Source organism: Phocoena phocoena, chromosome 16, assembly GCF_963924675.1.
Source record: "Phocoena phocoena chromosome 16, mPhoPho1.1, whole genome shotgun sequence".
In the NCBI taxonomy this organism is placed as follows: domain Eukaryota; kingdom Metazoa; phylum Chordata; class Mammalia; order Artiodactyla; family Phocoenidae; genus Phocoena; species Phocoena phocoena.
Genome location: NC_089234.1, coordinates 63966830 through 63987491, shown reverse-complemented (window position 1 = coordinate 63987491; position 20662 = coordinate 63966830). Strand labels below are relative to the sequence as shown.

Genomic DNA, 20662 nt, shown 5'->3' with positions numbered 1-20662 from the left:
CTTAAGTACTAAACTGCCTAAACGCCAATCTGCATAGGACTCCGCAATCAAGGAATTTCAAAGCTATCTGACTGCTTCTAGTACATGCACATCATTCTTTATATTCACCTCATGATAATTAAGCTCATAGGATCCTACTTTAAAAAGCCTGAAAATTATACCTTCTGCTATTTTATAGTAGAAAAGAGATATAATGTCCTAATCTGACATATTTTTCTCATGCAAAACAAAATATTTTAAAATTCTGAGAGTATTATTTATCATTACCAGTTGTTACTAGATCAACAACTCACTTTTGTCTAAGTCATTATAATTATGTTGAACTTTATTCAATTAGTTTTTGTATTTCAAATACTGGCATTCAACCTAATGTAGCTATGAAAAATCAGTTTCCAAGATCCCAACTTGTTTTAAGCAGTTATAATTCTTTAAAATTCAAAAAGTTTATTTTCAAGACTCTAGCATCACTGTTAACAGTGATTAATTAAACAACTCAGATTTAAATATTTCCTTGAAATACTCAAATAGATGAACACTTCATGTTACTTTTCAGGATAATTTTATAATTTTTTTCCACTGATGGTGGCTGATAATATGATTACCAATTTGAAGTAATGTTTTTCTCAACTTTCTTTTAGTGAACATCCAACATTGAAGATTTTTGTCCAGATATACTTTCTATATTTTATTCTAGAATAAAATAATATTTTTGGCCTTCCCACAATCTCCTAAAAATATTATTATCAAATGGAATTTTAAAATTAACCTCTCATCCCCACCTCAACACCAGGGAAGATTTGGGTACACTTCTCTCTGACATAAGAATCACTGATATATCTCAAAACATCATCTCTTTTTAAAAATATATTTATAAATAATGCAAACCTACCATTTTCATCATTAAGACCTAGTTGACCAAATTTGTTGCGTCCCCATCCAAAGATAGCTCCAGAAAGGGTGAGTACAAAACTATGGGCTCCTCCTGCTGCAACTTGCATGAAAGGGATTCCAAGTAAAGACTTAATCAGTTGTGGTGAAGCTTGCTTTTTACAGTCAATGCCTAAACCCAACTGGCCATATTTATTCTGCCCCCAACAGAAGATTTCACTTGCTGTAAAACAAGAATCATAAATTACTATTTTTCTCACACAAAAAAAATTTCACTTGAAAATCATCAGTTATTTTGGGATATTCTTCCTCTTTGATGAAAATACATATTCCTCCTTATTAAATTTATTTCTTATATGGAAACAATACTACCTTGAATAATCCATGTTAATACAGTTTTAGTTTGACTTTACTGATGAATGGGTAAGTCACATAACTGGGGATAATTCCATTTCCTGATGTTCCTCAAGAAAGGACCATCTCGTTTTAGTATTCCTCAGGTCTCACTTTTATTCTATGACTTCTCCCAAGAGGTACTCATTCAAGTTCAAGGTTTCAGTTATCAATTATATGCTATCACATTCAAAATTTATCACTAGCCCAGATCTCTCCTCTGAGCAATAAACTCATGTATCCAATTGTTTACCTGACAGCTATACTTCGATATTTGAAAGGTATTTCCAGTTCAACATGCCCTAAACTCAATTCATGACCCCCATCCTACCTCCCATACCTGGACCTCTTCCTCGTGTTCCTCATTCTCAGTAGATAACACCTTAACTGATACAGCAGCACAAACCATAAACACAGGAGTCATCCTTAATACTCCTCTCCTCTCTTACCTTATATACAGATTTTTATCAATCTATCATCAAGGTATATACAGTTTTCTTTCTAAAGAAAAATACGGCGAATAGATCCACTCCTCACCATTTCACCTGGTTCTTGTAATAGTTCTCGTCACATTTGCTCACCCACTGCTACATTTTTTGCAACTTTAAACATCTTTTTACTTATTTTTATTAAATAAATGGCACTAAACTAATAATTGACACACTAATATCTGAGTTTTAAAAATTCATACTATAAAATAGTACACACTTATTAAAAGTAAGCCTCCCTTCAAAACTAGATCTCTGGTTCCTCTCCCAAGAAACAAGCACTCTTACTAACTGCTGATATGTACTTCCAGAAATACTCTATGGACATACCAGCAGACATTTGTATATATACAAAGAGATATAAAAATGTAGATCTGATATATGACAGACACCATTAATAATGGTCTGGATAAGTTTCAAATTAACTGTTCTATAAATTTATGTCTGTGTGTTTATTCCACAATAAATCTCAAATGAGTTGACTCTTTAAAAAAATGTAGATTTGAAATGCTGCTCACCTGAAAAAAACGGAAATCAGTGCTTTCTCACTGCTCTTGAGATAAACACTTTTAACAAGGCTTATAAGGTTCTGTAAAATGTACCTAAGTTTCTGAGCTCATTTCATACCAGCCTCTTCCCTCACTTACTATACTCTAGCCATACTCACCTTCCTTTATATTCTCCAATGACCATTTCTCACACACTTGCTGTCTCACACACTCTGCCTAAACCTTTCCCTCACCCTTGTCTAGTTTACTTCTATTGTCTCCCAGCAGAAAGCCTTCCTTGATCTGCCAGATTAAGTTCAGTACCCCTGTTATATTATCTAAATATCCCAAACTTTTTTATTTATACTCTTTTTTCATAGTATGTAAACTATATTGTTATTTGTGTGACTGTACCATAAGGGCTGGTAGTGTACTGCTTACCACTGTTTACTGTACACCCTAATGTGCCTAGTTTGTACTGAGTGATCAAAAAAAAAAATTTTTTTTTCCATTAGATGCATAAGATACTACTAAAACATGAAGCTGAATAAGGGAAAAGAATACCTGTAAGATACGTCAAGATAGAAAAACTGTCCTCATCGGTAAAACCTTTGGGTTTAAATTTATCTTGGATTTACCTACCAAAGTATCAAAAGAGGAGTTGGCAAAGTAACAACAAAGAATACAGGGATGCCAGCCTCCACCCCCTACTTTATTCCTTTGATGGAATAAATCCAAATTCCTTAATATGGCATGTAAGGCCCTTTGTAACAGATTTGTTTTTACTTTAGTCTCAACTGAAGTATGAAAATGTCTCCCATGCTCTCAAAATACCCACGTAAAACTATATTCCGATACTCAAATACACAAAATATTTCCCAGATTCTATGCCTTTACTAGTACTATTACCTTAGCCAATCCTCAACATTTTCCCTAGCTGCTTCACAACCTCTCTAATTCTGAAGAAATTGTAATCATCTTTCAAGACTTGCATCAAATATCAATCCCTTCTTTATTATTACCAATTCTATTGATTGAAACTAATTAAACTTTTTTCCTTATGCCCATCATATTTTACTTTTCCTTTGACCAAAAGTAGTATATATTTTTTCTGCCTCAATTATATTATTTGTATATCTGCCTCTTCTACTAGATGGTACGATCCCTAAAACTTTCTCTTAACTTATCCGTATTTCCCTATAGTTCTAGTCTACTGTTTCATTCATAGTAGGCCTTACTAGGCATTTAATAAATTAAAAATAATAATAATGAAGCCACTGGAACTTATTTTTTTAAATAATAAAAAACAAATATATGGCAGGTTCTTTACTAACCCATGTTACAATCCTTAGCTGGCATAGGAAGAAGTCAAATAAAGGTTACAGGATGCTTAGACCTCTCTGTTTCTATTCATAAAAAGTTTACCTGTAAGCGCAAATGAACTTGGGCAAGTTATAAGCTTCCCTAGCTATAAAGGAATAATGTTCGGCAGGCTAAAGAACAATTAGACACAAAAAATCAATTTCATGTCTATATGCTAGTAATAAACGATTTGAAAATGACACCAGAGTAACAAAAAATAGCAAATATCTAGGGAAAAATCTAATAAAACGTATATAAGACCTCTCCACAGAAAATGACAAAATACTCTTGAGAAAAATTTAAAAAAGAGATTAAAATAAATGGAGGGATATAGCATGCTCAAGAATTGAAAGACTCAATATTATAAAGGTTCTCCTCAAACTGATTTAGAGGTAATGCAATCCCAATCAAAATTCCAACACTTTAAGTATCTGTGAAAACTGACTAGCTAATTCTAAAATGTATATAGATATGAAAAGGATCAAGAAGAACCAAGACAATCTTTAATAAGAACGAAGTTGGAGGAATTTCAACTCAAAGTATCAAGTAATAAAACTGAAAAGGGGAAAGAAAATAAAAGCAATGCTTACCTTTAGAAAGTGCAAGTGAATGATAGTAGCCACAAGCAACCTGTACTATCTGGATATCCGACAAACTTTTAATATTTCTAGAAAGTAAGAAGAGAGATCAGGATCAGTTAATTCCATTTAACAAATGGATCCTGAATATTATTTATTTATGCGATTTATTGACCACCTACTATGTGCAAGTAGTCTCCTTACCAGCAGTTCCTTACTAGCATGACCTAGCAGTTCATGATATTTTTTCTCATACAGGCCCAATTTACCAAAAATTTATGCTAAAATCAGTAAACAAAATCTAAATATGAAAAAATTAAGAGATATGATGAGAAAACACTTTGAAAGGACAATGTTTAAGCACAGTAAACTATGCTCACAGCTCAGTGCTTTCTTTTTATTTTTTTAATTAATTAATTTATTTATTTATCGATTTATTTTTATTCTTGGCTGCACTGGGTCTTCGTCGCTACATGTGGGCTTTCTCTAGTTGCGGCGAGCAGCGGCCGTTCTTCATTGCAGTGCGCGGGCTTCTTGTTCTGGTGGCTTCTATTGCGGAGCATGGGCTTTAGGCACGCAGACTTCAGTAGTTGTGGCACGTGGGCTCAGTAGTTATGGCTCATGGGCTCTAGAGCGCAGGCTCAGTAGTTGTAGTGCATGGGCTTAGTTGTTCCGCGGCATGTGGGATCTTCCCAGACCAGGGCTCAAATCCATGTCCCCTGCATTGGCAGGTGGATTCTTAACCACTGTGCCACCAGGGAAGCCCCTCAGTGCTTTTATGATGCAGATATTACCATCAAAATGTGAAAAATCTTTAGCTTAAAGTATGAAACTTGGCAATATATTTGTAAAACAAATGTACATGATCCAATTTGTCGAAAATTGGTGTTTGGCCTAGTTTATTATATGTTCTCCTCTGTCAGGTTCCTTAAGAACCAACAAGGATTCCTATCATGTGGTGCTACCAATTCACAAATCATGAAACCTATTCCTTTTGGACTATCCTTTTGCTTTGCATCTAAATCACTGATATTAAATTTAATTCTTTACTAGAGAAATTTAATCAATTCATATGTATTATGATCAGTGATGTGTTCAGTCATATTTCTGCCATCTCATGTTTCTTACTTCTATTTTTTATAGTTTCTTTTTTCCCCCGATTTCTGATTTTTCCTTAACTGCAATGTAATTCTAAAGGATTTAAAACATTACAAAAATCAAGAAACTATGTGCATCAACCATCCCAGGTTTTCTTTATGTAGCTCCCCTTCACTTGCTCATTCTGTTTTTCCTGAATGAATGTTTTTAAGAAAAAAGGGGGTGTGGAAATATATTATGTTTCTTATTTCCCTTTACCTGATACTGCCACCTGACCTAATTCTGCCATATGAGAGTCCAGAGCAAGTTCTGACCAGAGTGTCAATACCCATGATTTTCGGGAGGCAGCTTCAGCAAACCAAATTTTGAGTGGGAAAAAAGAGAGTTACTCTAATTCCATATTGTATTAAAAATAATTTTATTTAGTGGATTTATGTCCTACAAAGCTTGAGAGTTGTACTGCTACATTTAGCAGAATCCAACAAGTTAACAGGGTCCAATGTACCTTCAGATTTTCAAATATAGCAAAACGTCTTTTTTTTTTTTTTTTGCAGTTAGCAAAATCAAACACTGGCAATGCAAAAACAGGAATAAAAAATACACGGATACATACAACTGTGCTGAAGTTACTAAACATTTACTGTTACTGCTTATGCATACTAGGCATATCATACACTGACTAGTGAACTGTATTAAATATTTTTAAAAACTAATTGCTCCAAATATCAAGTCCAATGTGCATGACTAAGTAAAATCTTTTAAAATTCTACATTCTCATAGCACCCTATGTTTTTTTCCTTCACAGCATTTATCTCTACTAATTACTGGTGTACTTATTCATTTAATTATTACTATTAGTATACTCTGCTAAACAATAAGCTCTGTGAGGATGGACTATTATTATCTTATACCCATGGAATCCCTAGACCTACCATAGTGCCTGGCAAAAAATATGGGGAAAAAAAAAGTATGTGAAGTATCCACTGTTAGAGGATAAGTAAATCTGCAACTTCTTTGAAGCTTTAGTATTAAACTATTCATAAAATTTGCTTCCAAAAGACTTCTAAATTTACACAGCAATTTACAGAAAGTGATTCTCATTACCAAAATATTATCATACGGCTTAGAATATAACATAAACGCTAATTTCTTTAGCCATGTCTGCTACAGAGACAAGTTAAGATATTCTTCTGTGGCATTACTGTTTTAAAGGAAAAAAACCTCTCTTTTTACCTCTATGGAGATTGAATACACTGAAGATTTTGGGGGGGGTGGGGAAGAGGAGAGGATATGCTTTCTTGTTTTGTTTTAAGCTTTCAGGAATTTTAAAAAGAAACAAAAATACTTGTGAATAGTATAACAACTTTACAACATTCCATTTTTCCTAAAGAGACAAATTAGAAAATTCTTAATGCAACAAAATTTTATAGAATTCATCAAAAATAATCCCCGATGAGTAAAAAAGATAATGTAAATGTTTTCTGGTTTTCAATTTTTAAAAGGATTCAAATGCAGTTAACAGGAGAGTAAAATAAGCCAGAATAAATTTTGTAAATAAAAAATATATATACACACATACATGAAGATTCCCAATTAATCAGAACTATGAAAAGAAAATCAGAATTCAGATGTCTAGGGGAAACATTTTATAACTGCTTATAAATTTAAAATAACTCCCTAAAGTTTAGAGTTCTTGTCAAACATTTTAAAATGGCTATGACATTTAAAATTATTCATTGTAAAGAAAAGAATAATTTCGCCCTCCTGTTCTGCCTCCTGACCACACTTGCTGCTCCTCATGTGGTCTATATGATGTGATGTGGCCTCTTCTGTCAGGAAATAGGCTTGAACAGTGTTAGCAACATAATGGGCTCAATCAAAACTTGCAATGATCTGGATGACTTTTCTGCAAATTACTGCCATGACTTTTTGGATGTAGAAATGGCCTGGTGTATTTGCCATTTGCCTTTGAATGTGTGGAATCAAGTGATTTCAGCTCCTTGGAAGAAGCTGTTTTACAGAAACCAGACCCCCAACCAGACAGAGAATGATGACCATGAGCATGTAGCCCCCAGATTGGCTGAAGCCTGAAGACTGATAACGTGATCAATCTCTGTGACCTCACCTGGTTACCTCCCCACACACCAATCAGAAGATTGCATGAAATGATCACATTCCCCATGACCCTCATCCTCACTTTGTCTTTAAAAACCCATCCCTAAAAACCATTAGGAAGTTTGGGTCTTTTGAGCATCAGCTGCCCATTCTCCTTGCATGTCACCTTGCAATAAATGCTACACTTTCCTTCACCAGAAAAAAAAAAAAAAAGAAAAGAATAATTTCTTCACTGAATTTTGAAACGTTTGAAATTTGTAAGAAAACGTTAATAAACTTGGAAATAAGATTTATACACCTCTCCCTTAGGAAGTCTTGAAGTCAAAACATATACTGTTGAATATGTGTACTGTTGTGTTGTTACATTTTTCAAACTTAATGTACAGTGGCAATATAGGCAAAAACCAGGCATTTCCAATTGTATGTTAAGGTAAAATTCTTTAACAACTGTTAACAAGGACTAGTGAAAAGTTTATATTATATATAATCAAGAAGTTGAAGAACTAAAGCATTAAATATTATGCCAATTCCAAACTCATCAAGGTGTATACATTAAGTACAGCTTTTTGTATGCCAATCATACCTCAATAAAGTGGTTTTAAAAATATATTTTGCCAGTAAAACATAATCAACAATTTTCTATTTTTCAATTAAGCCACAACTTTCTTACTGATTTGAGAAAAGTCTTAGCACCAACTCTTTGATTTTGAAAAATTTAGGCTAACAACTGATCTAGTCTCTACCATTAAAAACTCTTCTAATTTTTTTTTAATTTTCTTTTTAATCTGAAATGTTCTGTATTTTAGATGCTAATATTAGGCAGAAATTGTAATAAACTTCTTTTTTTTGGCGGGAGGGGGGGCGAGCAGTGCCACATAGCTTGCAGGATCTTAGTTCCCCGACCAGGATCAAACCCGGGCCATGGTAGTGAAAGCACCAACTCCTAACCACTGGACTGTCAGGGAATTCCCTGTAATATACTTTTAAAAGTTCAATCAAGAAAATAAATTTTATTTTTGACCAAGGTGACAATTCAAACATGTTTAATTAGTTCCTGTAGCCCAGAAATTGCTGTTCTCACAAGAATCATCATATTATACCATCCTGTCATAATTTTTTCTTACAAAGTCCAAAAAAACAGAACTTTAAAAAATAAACTACAACCTCATTGCCAACAATTGTTTTTCTATTTTCATTAAAAGACAGTAAAATCAGATTAACTTTTTTTAAAATAAAGGTGTAACATATATCCTACATATAAAAAGAAATGACTAGCCAGAAATGCAGGTCCACAGAGACCACTGATATTGAATAATTTGTCTTTCCCCAAGAAATAATGATTTCAAAACAAAACAAAATCAGAAGTAGGAAAAGATTACCAAAGAGTAAGAGTTTCAAATATAATCTATTTATTATTAATTTTACATTCATCTTTAAAATTAAAGTGTTGCTTAATTTACATACTCTCATCTATTAACATAAAAATGGGTTTTGTTCTCAAGAAAATACAGCCTAATGTGAATATTCACTTTTCTGATCATTCTTATGAAAATTATAAACACTAATTTAAAAAAATCTATTCACATATGTCTGAGTTTCCTCCTATATTCTACACATTTTATTCAAAGTGTATGTGAAAGTTACAAAGCTGGCTGACATCTCTAAGCACCTAGAAAAAGCCTTGCATCTAAAAAATGATTTGGTGCTGAGATTTAAAAAGAAAAAAAAAAAAAATCAATGGTGGTCTTTCATAAAAATATATTTCTACTGAAATACTAAATTGCCCTTTAAGACATGAAAGTATCAGTAAAAATTATATATATATACGTCACAACAAATCAGATTAGTCCATGAAAAACTGAAAAGACTGAACAGGAAAGATGCCTTAATACACAGCTGAAAATTAATACAGATGTTCAGCAAATACACAAACAGAGAAGTTTAAACCAAAGGACTCAAGATCCTACAGGTCCCCATCCAGGTTCATAAAGAGTAAAGTCACAGATACAGAATTATTGGGCAACCTTCAAATAAATCGTTATATAATAAACTCTTCTCCTTATAATTACCTTTCTCTCCATTACTAATCATCTATGGATTACTGACTGAAATTTCTCATATCAGAACTGAACAGCAAAAAAAAAAAAAAAAAAAGTAAGTATGAGAATTAAGCGGAGTAAAAATAAGAGAAACTAGACAGCCTTGCTGTGAATCATGGTTTTGAAAATACTGACTTAGAAAATCTAACATGTTTCTCTTCAATCCTAAAAACACAAAGTTCTTAAAAACCTTAAATAAAAAATCCCATTCTACAACAATTACTTGTGGAAAGAAATAAAATCAGTAGACAATATGACAAATGTGAGATCACTCTGTTCCTATGAATGCTTTGTATTTTGTAGCCAACAGCCATTTGGCTGCAAATTAACATTTTTTGAAAGAAATCAAAACTGAAATGACTAAAAAAATTCAATTTACTTAGCTTAAAGAAAAAAATTTCTCTCCCAACAGCACCATCATTAAGGCACTAAAAGCATAATGTAAAGTGTGTTATTTAATTGCTACTGCAGAAGAAACAAAGGGGAAGAAATTTGTTTGGGGAGTTTTGTGGAATTTGGTTACAAGTTCGATAAACAAAACATGTTAATGTGTGTATCCAGAAGTCTCAACAGACAGTTCATTACTAGAACAAACATAAAATGTCAAACTAAAGATGAAAAAAACTTTTACTATGCTAAAACAAAGCAAATACTTCAAATGTATACTTTAAGTTTTTAAATAGACATACATATATATATGAAGGAAGGTTATGGGCTTTTATTTAAAAAACTCATTTCTAACGATAAGAGCTCCTGTTCTGTTTTTTTGTTTTGTTTTTTTTTTGCACTGCACACCTTGTGGGATCTTAGTTACCCGACCAGGGAGTGAACCCAAGCCCGCAGCAGTGAAAGCGTGGAGTCTTAACCACTGGACCACCAGGGAATTCCCTCCTGTTCTGAAATATATTAGTTCCTGTGCTCCATTTTCTTATCCTAGTAGTTACATCTACCTCTTAAACCAAAACAAACATTATCAATGTTAAATTAAAAACAAAATATCTATATGTGTATATTACAAAAATGCTACCTGAAATATATCTAAAATTAGTGTAATACCTTGGCTCCCTGGAGAGTTCTCTTTTGTCCCTATAACTATTACTAGGGGGAAAAAAGAAAACAAAAAACAAGAGTTTAAGGAGGCAAGAATTTGTATAATTTTAAACACTAAGCATGAGTTAGTGTATTAATTATATGTCTAAAAGAACTGGATACTCTTCTTTAAATCTTTATGTTCATGCTTACAGTTTTTAATATTACAGCAATGGTTATGTCCTATATAAACCTGTAAGACTACAACATTGATGAAGCATTGCTTATTTTTAAATTTTGAAATAATTCTATGATGAATTAGTGGTTAGCATAAATTAAATTGTGGTCACTGCTATGTAAAAACGTAGAAAGTGACTTATTCTTTCTACACTTTAAGCATGTGGGACTTCTATATTCAATAAAAACAATAAAGACTAAAAAAACAAGAGAAAGAAACATGCAAACAACCAATATATAATAAATATTTCAATGGCTGAGGTACTCAAGATAGTATAATTAATGGTTTCAATTAGTCTTAACCCACTTAAAATTTTTAGTGAGAGAAAATTTATAATAAAGTATGCATTCCCTACCCCTTTTCTTTACAAACATAAATAATTTGGGGAAATATGGAGTATATAAAAAACAGCACTCAATCCAAATTAAAGGCAAGAACCTACCTAGTAAATGCCTTAAGAACTCAAAGGACAGAAGTAATTCGGTGTCAACTCTTAAATGCCCAGTAGTAAGCAGAATAACTTAGATAGCAAATTTATTATAAAAGATTGTTAAAGACCTCTTGTCGGTCACCTTTGTTACCTGGGTACTCTGATACATTCCTCTGATCCTAGCAGGCCAAGTTGTCCATCAGAATCGAGACCCCAAGCATACACCTGGCCCTTGTCATTTAGTGCTAATGTATGAGCTTCTCCACATGAAACAGCAACGATATTTTGAGCATCCAGCGCAACAACCTGCTCTACAGAAATCAAGAAGAGAGACATTACATTCTAGTTTTAAACTCCCAACAAGAATAAAACAATAGTCTTCATCTTGTACAAAAAAGCTAAGGAAATGCTGAAATACAGACTAAATATAACTTCAGTTATTCTCAAAAACTTAACAAATATGTTCCATACGAAATTCTCGCTGTGGTAAATACAGAGATATGTCATAGGGCATAATCAACTCAGAATACTAAGTGACTTTAACATTTGGGTAAAGAAATTAAGGGTTTATAAAGATTCTCTCCGAAAAGTCCTCTTCATTCAAAGCCATTACCAATAAAAGAAAGGAGTCCAGCTGAAAGGGAACCATTTAAATAACTCGGCTGTTTTTTAACAATAAAATCGTAACTGACATATACATTACCAAATGGATACTACTATGGAGTGATCCTGAAATTAAGGAAATAATCTGAATTAGCAATTTCTGACAAGAAACAAATTCTTTACAGATCTCATAAATAAAGCATCTACTAGATACACTGAGGAGAGAACTGAAAGGCAATGTGACCATAACAAATAGATATCAGTTTATGGACTGCTACTTTTAACATCAAAGACATAAAAATTCTACATGTGATTAAAACATGTCCAAGCTTTTAACCAGAAATTAATTTAAAATATTGGCCCTTCATAAGACTGTCAGTAGCCACTGACAAATCAGTAAAGAAAGTGAAATTGCTTCCTTAGTCTCTTTAAGATGTGCACTATCAGTTTTTTTACTAGTACACTACAAGTTTTTTTTAAGACTTCATTTAAAATTAAACTTTTTAAAAAAAAATTAACCTTCTTTAGCTTAATAAGACAGCTATGTCTTCATTAACTGAAAGTCTCTTGTTGCAGAGCTGTTAAAACTGAATCAGGGTTTCTTCAGAAGCACATTTTAGATCAATGTACAAATGCAGCTGTTCAATAATAAAGCAGATTACATGAAAGAAGTTTGAATCCCTATGTACAGAGAAATTCAAATTGTATCTGGGTACTTATTCTGCATTTTGGGGTGGGAGGTCAGCCCTTAGACAGCCTTCAGGAATCTGTATAACTCTAAGGATATGTTATTTTAAGTACTTACCTTAAAGTACTACAAGTTAATAACTCGTAAAGTTGATGAATAGTACATGGACGTTCACTATACTAATCTCTCACTTTTTGTGTATATTTTGTATATATGTTCTTATAAAATTATATTGTAGAAACATATAAAAACAAAACATATATAACACATTGCCTCCCCCCACGAAAAAAAAAAGAAAAAGGACTTAAAAGCATGGCATCATTTATTTACATCAAAGCATCCCATAAATCTTAATTATGAAGAAGTAAAATGCACAAAAGATCTGTTAATCTTTCACAGAGGCCCCTGAAATGAGTCGATATCTCTCCAAAACTATCCTCAAAGGAAATGTAGTAAAGAGCAGAAATGAAAGGATGACAAGAAGGATGAATAAGACTGGTTGGTTCAACAGTAATATATGAAGAGTACTTAAATTAGATAGCAATGGCTGTAAAATCAAAGGCACCAAAAATCCAAGCAACAAAGAAACAATCATGCATACCAAACACTAATATTTATTGTATACCATGTGTGCTCCAAGCACTAGACACATAAAGGTAAATAAAACAGAGTTCTAGTCCTCAAGGAGTCTATAGAAAAACAGTCTATAGAAAAACAGGCAAGATAAGGATGGTTATTAAACGCAAAGGTAAAGACATACAAAAGGTACCAGGGCAACATGAGATACTTTTTAAAGCCCTGAAAGATAGTAAGAAGAATTCTGGAAGACAGTGACATTAAGCTGTGTAAGTAAGGAAAGAGGAAGAGATTCCCTGTACCCATGAGAGAAAATTCAAATCATTTCTTCAAATACAGCAGAATAAACTAAAAGCAAAGTGAAAAGACTGATTAAAAAAAAAAAACAGGAAAAATGTTATTCATGTCAAATAAAGAAATAACCTCCCTAATATTTAAAGACTAACTGAGGCGGGGGTGGGGGAGAGCAATAATTCAATGAAAAATGGCAAAAGATGTGAATTGATAGTTCACACAAAGAAGAAACAGAAATGGCCCTTAATCCTATGAAAAGATGTTCAACTTCACTGATGAGAGAAATGAAAATTCAAACTACACTGAGAAGCCAATAATACGTTCACTTAGAAAATTCATAAAGCCATACATTTATTTTGCATACTTAATTATAAAAATTTATCAAAGGAATGAGAAGACAAGGCACTGACTGGGAGAAAATATGTGCAAAAGACACATCTAATAAAGGACTGTTATCCAAAACAAAAAAAAACAAAAACACAAACCACCCTCTTAAAACTCAACAGTAAGAAAATAAACCCAATTAAAAAACAGTGCAAAAGACGTGAGCCGACACCACACCAAGAAGACATAAAGATGGCAAATAACCATATGAAGGCATGCTGTACATCATATATCAACAGGGAACTGCAAATTTAAATGAGATACCACTATAAACCTATTAAAATGGCTCACTTCGGCAGCACATATACTAAAATTGGAACGATACAGAGTAGATTAGCATGGCCCCTGTGCAAGGATGACATGCAAATTCGTGAAGCGTTCCATATTTTTTTCAATAAAAAAGTACCTAAAGTATCAAAAAAAAAAAATAGCCAAAACCCAAAAAACTGACAATACCAAACACTGGTAATAATACAGAGCAACAATAACTCTCATTCGTTGCTAATGGGCATGCAAAATGATACAGATGCTTTGGAAGACAGTTTGGTAGTTTCTTACAAAACCAACCATACCATTATAAGATCCAGGAATTGTGCTCTTTCGTACTTACTCAAAGGAGTTGAAAACTTATGTCCACAGAAAAACGTGCACACAGATGTTTATAGCATCTTTATTCATAATTGCCAAAACTTGGAAGCAATCAAAATGTCCTTCAGTAAGTGAATGGATAAACTGTGGTATATCCAGACAGTGGAATATTATTCAGTGCTAAAAAGAAATGAGCTCTCAAGCCACAAAAACACATGAAGGAAACTAAAATGTGTATTACTAAGTGAAAGAAGCCAATCTGAAAAGGCTACAAAATGTATGATCCAACCATTTGACATTCTGGAAAAGGCAAAACTTTGGAGACAGTAAAAAGATTAGTGGTTGCTTGGGGTTAGAGGGAGGGAGGGATGAACAGGCAGAGCAGAGGGGATTTTTAGGGTAGTGAAACTATTCTGTATGATACTATTACTATTCTGTACAATACTAAGTATCATTATGCAGTCATCAAAACCCATTGAATATACAACACAGAGTGAATGCTAATGTAAACTATGGACTCGATGACAATGATGTGTCAGTACAGGTTCATTAATGGTAATAAATGTACCACTGTGGTACAGACTGCAGATAGTGGGGGAGGTTGTATACGTGTAGTATAGAGTGTATGGGAACTCTGTACTTTCTGCTCAATTTTGCTGTGAACTTTAAACTGTTCTTAGAAAGTTTATTAATTTGAAAACGTGTATTTATAAATACACACCAAGATAACATTTTTCATCTCATAAAAATCCATATGTTTGATAACAATCTGTTGGGGGAAAAGGCACTTTTGTATATTGATAGTGGAAGTATAAAACAGAACCACCTTTATACAAAAGAATGTGGCAAACCCTAACAAAACATATGCAATTACCTTTTGGATCCAGCAATTCCATACCCTGCAGATACATCTAAGTACTAAAGGGCAGCAGAATATGCCAACCCAAAACATGCCACTTTGGCATAAGGACTGCTTTGAGCTGAAGGCCACTAAGAAGAAAAGCTCTCTGCTCTCTTATGTGCCTAAAAGCAGGACATAAATTTGTTGAAGTGTCCCACCTTCCCTCTCTACCAGGAAGGACAAGAGTTAATCACTGGAGGCAACTCTAGATTTATCAGCTCAGAGACAGCACCAGCAGAAGCTACATAACAAACTTTACTAACTAGCCCTTATCTAAGTTCCCCCACATATTTACCTTCCCAAAATTTGCCACCCCAGAAACTCAAAGTCCTTTTCGTCTTGTTACTTCTCTATTTATTGTTCTTTTATTAAGATGCTATATAAGCCCATGTTCTACTACCACCTTAAGTTACTCATTACTGAGTGCTCCTGCATGTAAACGCAAGGCAATAAACTTGTTTTGTTTTTCTCCCTGTTAATCTGTCCTTCGTCTAGACAAGCCCCAGCTGGAGAACCTAGGAGGGTAGAGTACAAATACATATGTGCGTGTGTGTGAATGTGTGTGTATTTACGTGTTTGCAGTGCTGTATATAATAACAAAAACACTGGAAATATTCCCAGTATCCATCAATAAAGGATTCCATCCACACACTGGGACACTATGCTCTGAAAACATAAATAAAGAGGAAATGCTACATGCTGATATGGAAAGATCTCAAGGGTATATTAGAAAAGTAGGGAAAAAAATCAAGACGTGGAATAATGTACACGATTTGCTATTTTTTGTGTAAGGAAGAGGAAAGAATATGAATATATATTCATATTTTCTTACATTTACACAAAGAAACTTTGAAAAGATAAAAAACTAATAAACATAGCTGCCCATAGGGGATGTGGGTAGAAGGGAAATAGGGTGGTCAAGTGTAATAGCAAACCTTCTCAATGTGTATTTATATTATTTTGATTTTTGAACCATGTGGATATATTATCTATTCAAAATTAAAATTATTTTAAAAATTAAATAGAACATTAGAGAAAATAGTTAAAGCAACGTATAAAAACCATTGTTTTCACTTTAAAACCGAACTGGGCTCTTTACTTTTTTTTCTACACACTAAAAACTCAAGATAAATAATTGAGGTTCTTTCAGAATTTGAGCCCCATCAAATTACTAAGATACCTATTTTGAGAATGAATAACTACTGAGAAATATATTATTAAAGAAACATAATAACATATGTCTTGGGACTACTACTTAATACAGGCTTTTCAGACAACAAATATACAAACTGTTAAGTTCTTGTACAATTTTTTTAAACTACTTATTTTTTCCAAATGGCTAATTAAAATGAAAAACCTCAACCGTTTCCTCCCAGTATGCTAGAAAGTTAGGTCAATGTTATATTGAGACATTTCACATCCAGGTCAAATTCTGGATGAATGCTCGAAACAAGGTGGCTTGCAAAAAAGTCAATGATAAGCAAGAAAGAAGGGGGAATAAATGAACCCAGCAAAACAAACCAAAAAATTCACTAGAAAACCTGGCTTAATGATGCCCTGTATGAGAAAGAGAAAAAAACAAAACAAAACAGAATTCATACCAAACCTAACAGCTAGGATTTGTTGAGTGTTTACTATGTACCAGGTACTATGCTAACTCAAAGTTTTAATCACCAAGCTACATTTGCCTTTCAAGGCCAACAAACAGAAAAGAGAGGGGTAAGAGGGATTAAATTCACTTTAGTTTAGGTTGAGTATGGATATATATGAAAAAGGACAGAAAACAAAAGAAAAACTTGTCAAGAAAGCCCATGAAAAAAACAATCGAGGGGCTTCCCTGGTGGTGCAGTGGTTAAGAATCCACCTGCCAATGCAGGGGACATGGGTTCGATCCCTGGTCCAGGAAGACCTCACATGCTGCGGGGCAACTAAACCCATGCGCCACAACCACTGAGCCTGCACTCTAGAGCCCGTGAGCCACAATTACTGAGCCCGCGCACCACATCTACTGACGCCCTACACGCCTAGAGCCCGTGCTCCGCAACAAAGAGAAGCCATCGCAACGAGAGGCCCGCGCACTGCAACAAAGAGTAGCCCCCCTCTTGCCACAACTAGAGAAAGCCTGCGCGCAGCAATGAAGACACAATGCAGCCAAAAATAAATACATTTTTAAAAAAAGAAAAAATTCCTAAAAAAAACCTAAAACAATTGATTCCTCTGATAAATGGAAGCTACAAGAAGATGTTAGAATTATGAGCATATGATGCTAAACTTGTTGGAAAAGGTTTAATAACAGCACATGATCCTTACAGTTGACTGTAATTCAGAATAAGGTACTTTTTAAAAAAAATACAAATACGTACAGATAAAAACACGTGGTAAAATGTTAACTGTTGGTCATTGTGCTATTCTTTCTACTTTTCTTTATGCTTCAAAACGTTCATATAAAAAGTTTGAGAAAAGTAACACTGTTCATATCAGTATTTATGGTTCACAATATTTCTCTTCAAGGAAAGAAAAAAGGAACATTTAGTTTGGGGAGGCACAAAAAAGCAAAAAAAACTTAAGTGGAGGAGACTGTCTTGAAAAAGGCAGGAAAAAAATACATTGTTCAGAGAGAGGAGCAAAAACAGAAAAGATAAAGAACTAGATAGATATAACATATCCATCTTGTAAATACTGACAGCAGATATATTCCAAATACAAATCTAATAAGCCCTAGCTCATCATTACTTCTGGTTGTTCTTAACACTTGTACTGTTAAAATGCAGTATTTTTGAAAACTGATGGTGCATCGTTTTATTAAGGAGAAAAAGGCCATCTTCTTTGCTCCATAAACACAAAATGTTGTCATTTTTGATTTGTAAAAACCAATTAAAATGTTCAACCTAGGGCTTTCCCTGGTGGCACAGTGGTTGAGAGTCCGCCTGCCGATGCAGGGGACACGGGTTCGTGCCCTGGTCTGGGAAGATCCCACATGCCGCGGAGCGGCTGGGCCCGTGAGCCATGGCCGCTGAGCCTGCGCGTCCGGAGCCTGTGCTCCACAACGGGAGAGGCCACAACAGTAAGAGGCCCGCGTACCGCAAAAAAAAAAAAAAAAAGATGTTCAACCTAATGACGGTTTTCATTTCTACATCATTTATTTCCTCCAATTACCTTTGTATCCACCTCTGACTTCAGCATTTGTTCACTAACAAACTGCATCAAATAAATTTTGCTGCAGAAACATCATAAAAGAAAGAATACAGTTGCACATCCTTTTAGCAACACAGAATAGATCCAGGTTCTTGTTGTAAAATGTTACATGATAAAATCCTTCCATCTGAATAAGTAACTGAATAAGAACAACCTATTTCCTTTGGGATCTAACAAATATGTTCACCAATTCCTGAGTTTGTGAAAATTCATGTAGAATATCATCTCCAGACTCATTCTTTAAGAGTTCACTTACATGATCAATTTCACCATATCCATACAGCGGTGTATCTACATTCACCTTCTGATATGTCTCATAATTATGAACATGTTCCTCTGTCAGTTTTCTTCTCTTTGCCATTATGGACAGAAAAAAATTTTTTTTTCATTCTCAACTGTGCTTAATGAAAGGTACAAAGAGAAAAATAAAAACTACAAAAACAGTGACTCCAAACTTCTTTCACACTTCCTTGAAAGATAATGCAAAACTCTGCACAATGTATGAAGAAAAGAAAGCTAAATATGATGATTTATTTCACCACCGCACCACCCTTCTAGGAAACCCCATCACTGTTCCACTTATAATTTTTAGTCTTTTTATTTTAGTCTAGTTGGGAATACATCAATTCTTGTTATTCACAGTAGTTATGTTCCATAAAGTCACCAAATACCTATTTAGCAAATACCGAATGACTGCCCCTAGGGAAAATACAAGATTAGGTTGCTACAAGCCTCTACATCACAACATTTCATCAACTGATCAATTCATAACCTTGTGTTATGTGCGTTTCCATTTAAAGACATCTTAATTATATTGTTGATTCATTAACATTGAATTCAGAGCCAACAGCACTGTAAACTCATGCCTCAATGGATTTTTTTCTATGACACATCATAGCCTTCTTGTGCTTAGGAACACTAGATAGCACCTCAGCAATATGCTTGGGGGCCATTTTAAACAGTGAAATCACCAACAAAAATGCAAAAAGTGTGGCATTAAATATATCACAAAAAGGACATATTATAACAGGAAGGCAAAGCAGTGCTTTGTTGAACCTCAGCTGGGAATCTACACATCGGGAGACTCATGTATTTTGCAGCCCTGCATGTGTGCATGTCCAGGAATGACCATGAAAAGCTCTGTGAGTATTGACTGACTATGATCCAGACTGATCTAGCATCTCTTAAAAGTTGCATCTTATTCGAAATTCTAAAACAGCTATTTGAAGGAAAATATAAACATTATCATTACTCTGTATCCTCTTTCATCTACAGATCTCAAAACCTTGTTATTATGGGATAAACTGGGTTACCCCCAAATTGATATGCTGAAAGTCCTAATCCCCAGTACCCCAGAATGTGACCTTATTTGAAAAATGGCCATCAAGGATATAATTAGTTAAGATGAGGTCATATGGAGCAGGGTAGGCCCTTAATTTGACTTGTGTCCCAATAAAAGAGGAATCATCGTCACAGACAAGCACACAAAGAGAATGCATGTGAACGACTGCTTGCAAACCACCAGAAGCTAGGAGAGAGGCCTGGAATGGATCCTTCCTTCATAATCTTTAGAACGAACCAATGCTGAGGACACCCTGATGCTGGGTTTCTAGCCTCCAAAACTGTGAAACAATACATTTCTGTTACTTAAGCCACCCAGTTTGTGGTACTTTGTTATGGCAGCCCTAGCAAACAAATACACTTAAATAAATATTTTTGGGTTCAAAACATTCCTGTCAAGTTACCCAAGTACTACCATCTTTGTTTTAAAGGTGATCCACAGAAATAAATAACTTATTCTGAATAATTCAATCACAGATAAACTTGATTTTGAAATTTAGAAGTTTCTAGTTCGAACTACATTATTTCCATACCAAACAACTTTTTAAATGGCAAAAAAAATTTACACAGAATTGGCAAAAGACACATTTCTCTAAACAATCTTTAAAATACAAGCTCAAAAAAAAAAACTTTTTAGAGAGCAAGAGCAAGTTGGCAATGCGTATTACAATTCTAAACATGCATGTCCTCTGACCCAGAAACTTTCCTTTTGGGAAACAACAATAACAACAACAGGAAATAACGTGACTTCCAGTAACAGGTAGGTAAATAAATTATGGAGTATCCATGTAATAGAAATCGGTGCTTCTATTAAAATGAATGTCTATACAGTATAACATGAAAAGATAAAAATACGTTAAATGAAAAAGAGAACCACAGAACTTTA

General features: G+C 33.9%; 1 protein-coding gene and 1 non-coding gene across 4 annotated transcripts in view; one reads left to right on the top strand and one right to left on the bottom strand.

Moving 5' to 3' along the window:
• HERC4 (HECT and RLD domain containing E3 ubiquitin protein ligase 4) overlaps positions 1–20662 on the bottom strand; it is a 133319-nt gene that overhangs the window by 94780 nt on the left and 17877 nt on the right. For all 3 annotated transcript variants that reach the window (XM_065894787.1, XM_065894789.1, XM_065894788.1), the window contains 3 exons: positions 11358–11517; positions 4210–4286; positions 890–1111 (listed from right to left, as the gene is read on the bottom strand). In XM_065894787.1, coding sequence (XP_065750859.1) covers positions 890–1111; positions 4210–4286; positions 11358–11517 — 459 coding nt within the window. The remainder of the gene's footprint in view (positions 1–889; positions 1112–4209; positions 4287–11357; positions 11518–20662) is intronic.
• Positions 14037–14141, top strand: LOC136136757 (U6 spliceosomal RNA). Its single transcript, XR_010656691.1, has one exon. It is a non-coding gene; the product is annotated as a U6 spliceosomal RNA (small nuclear RNA).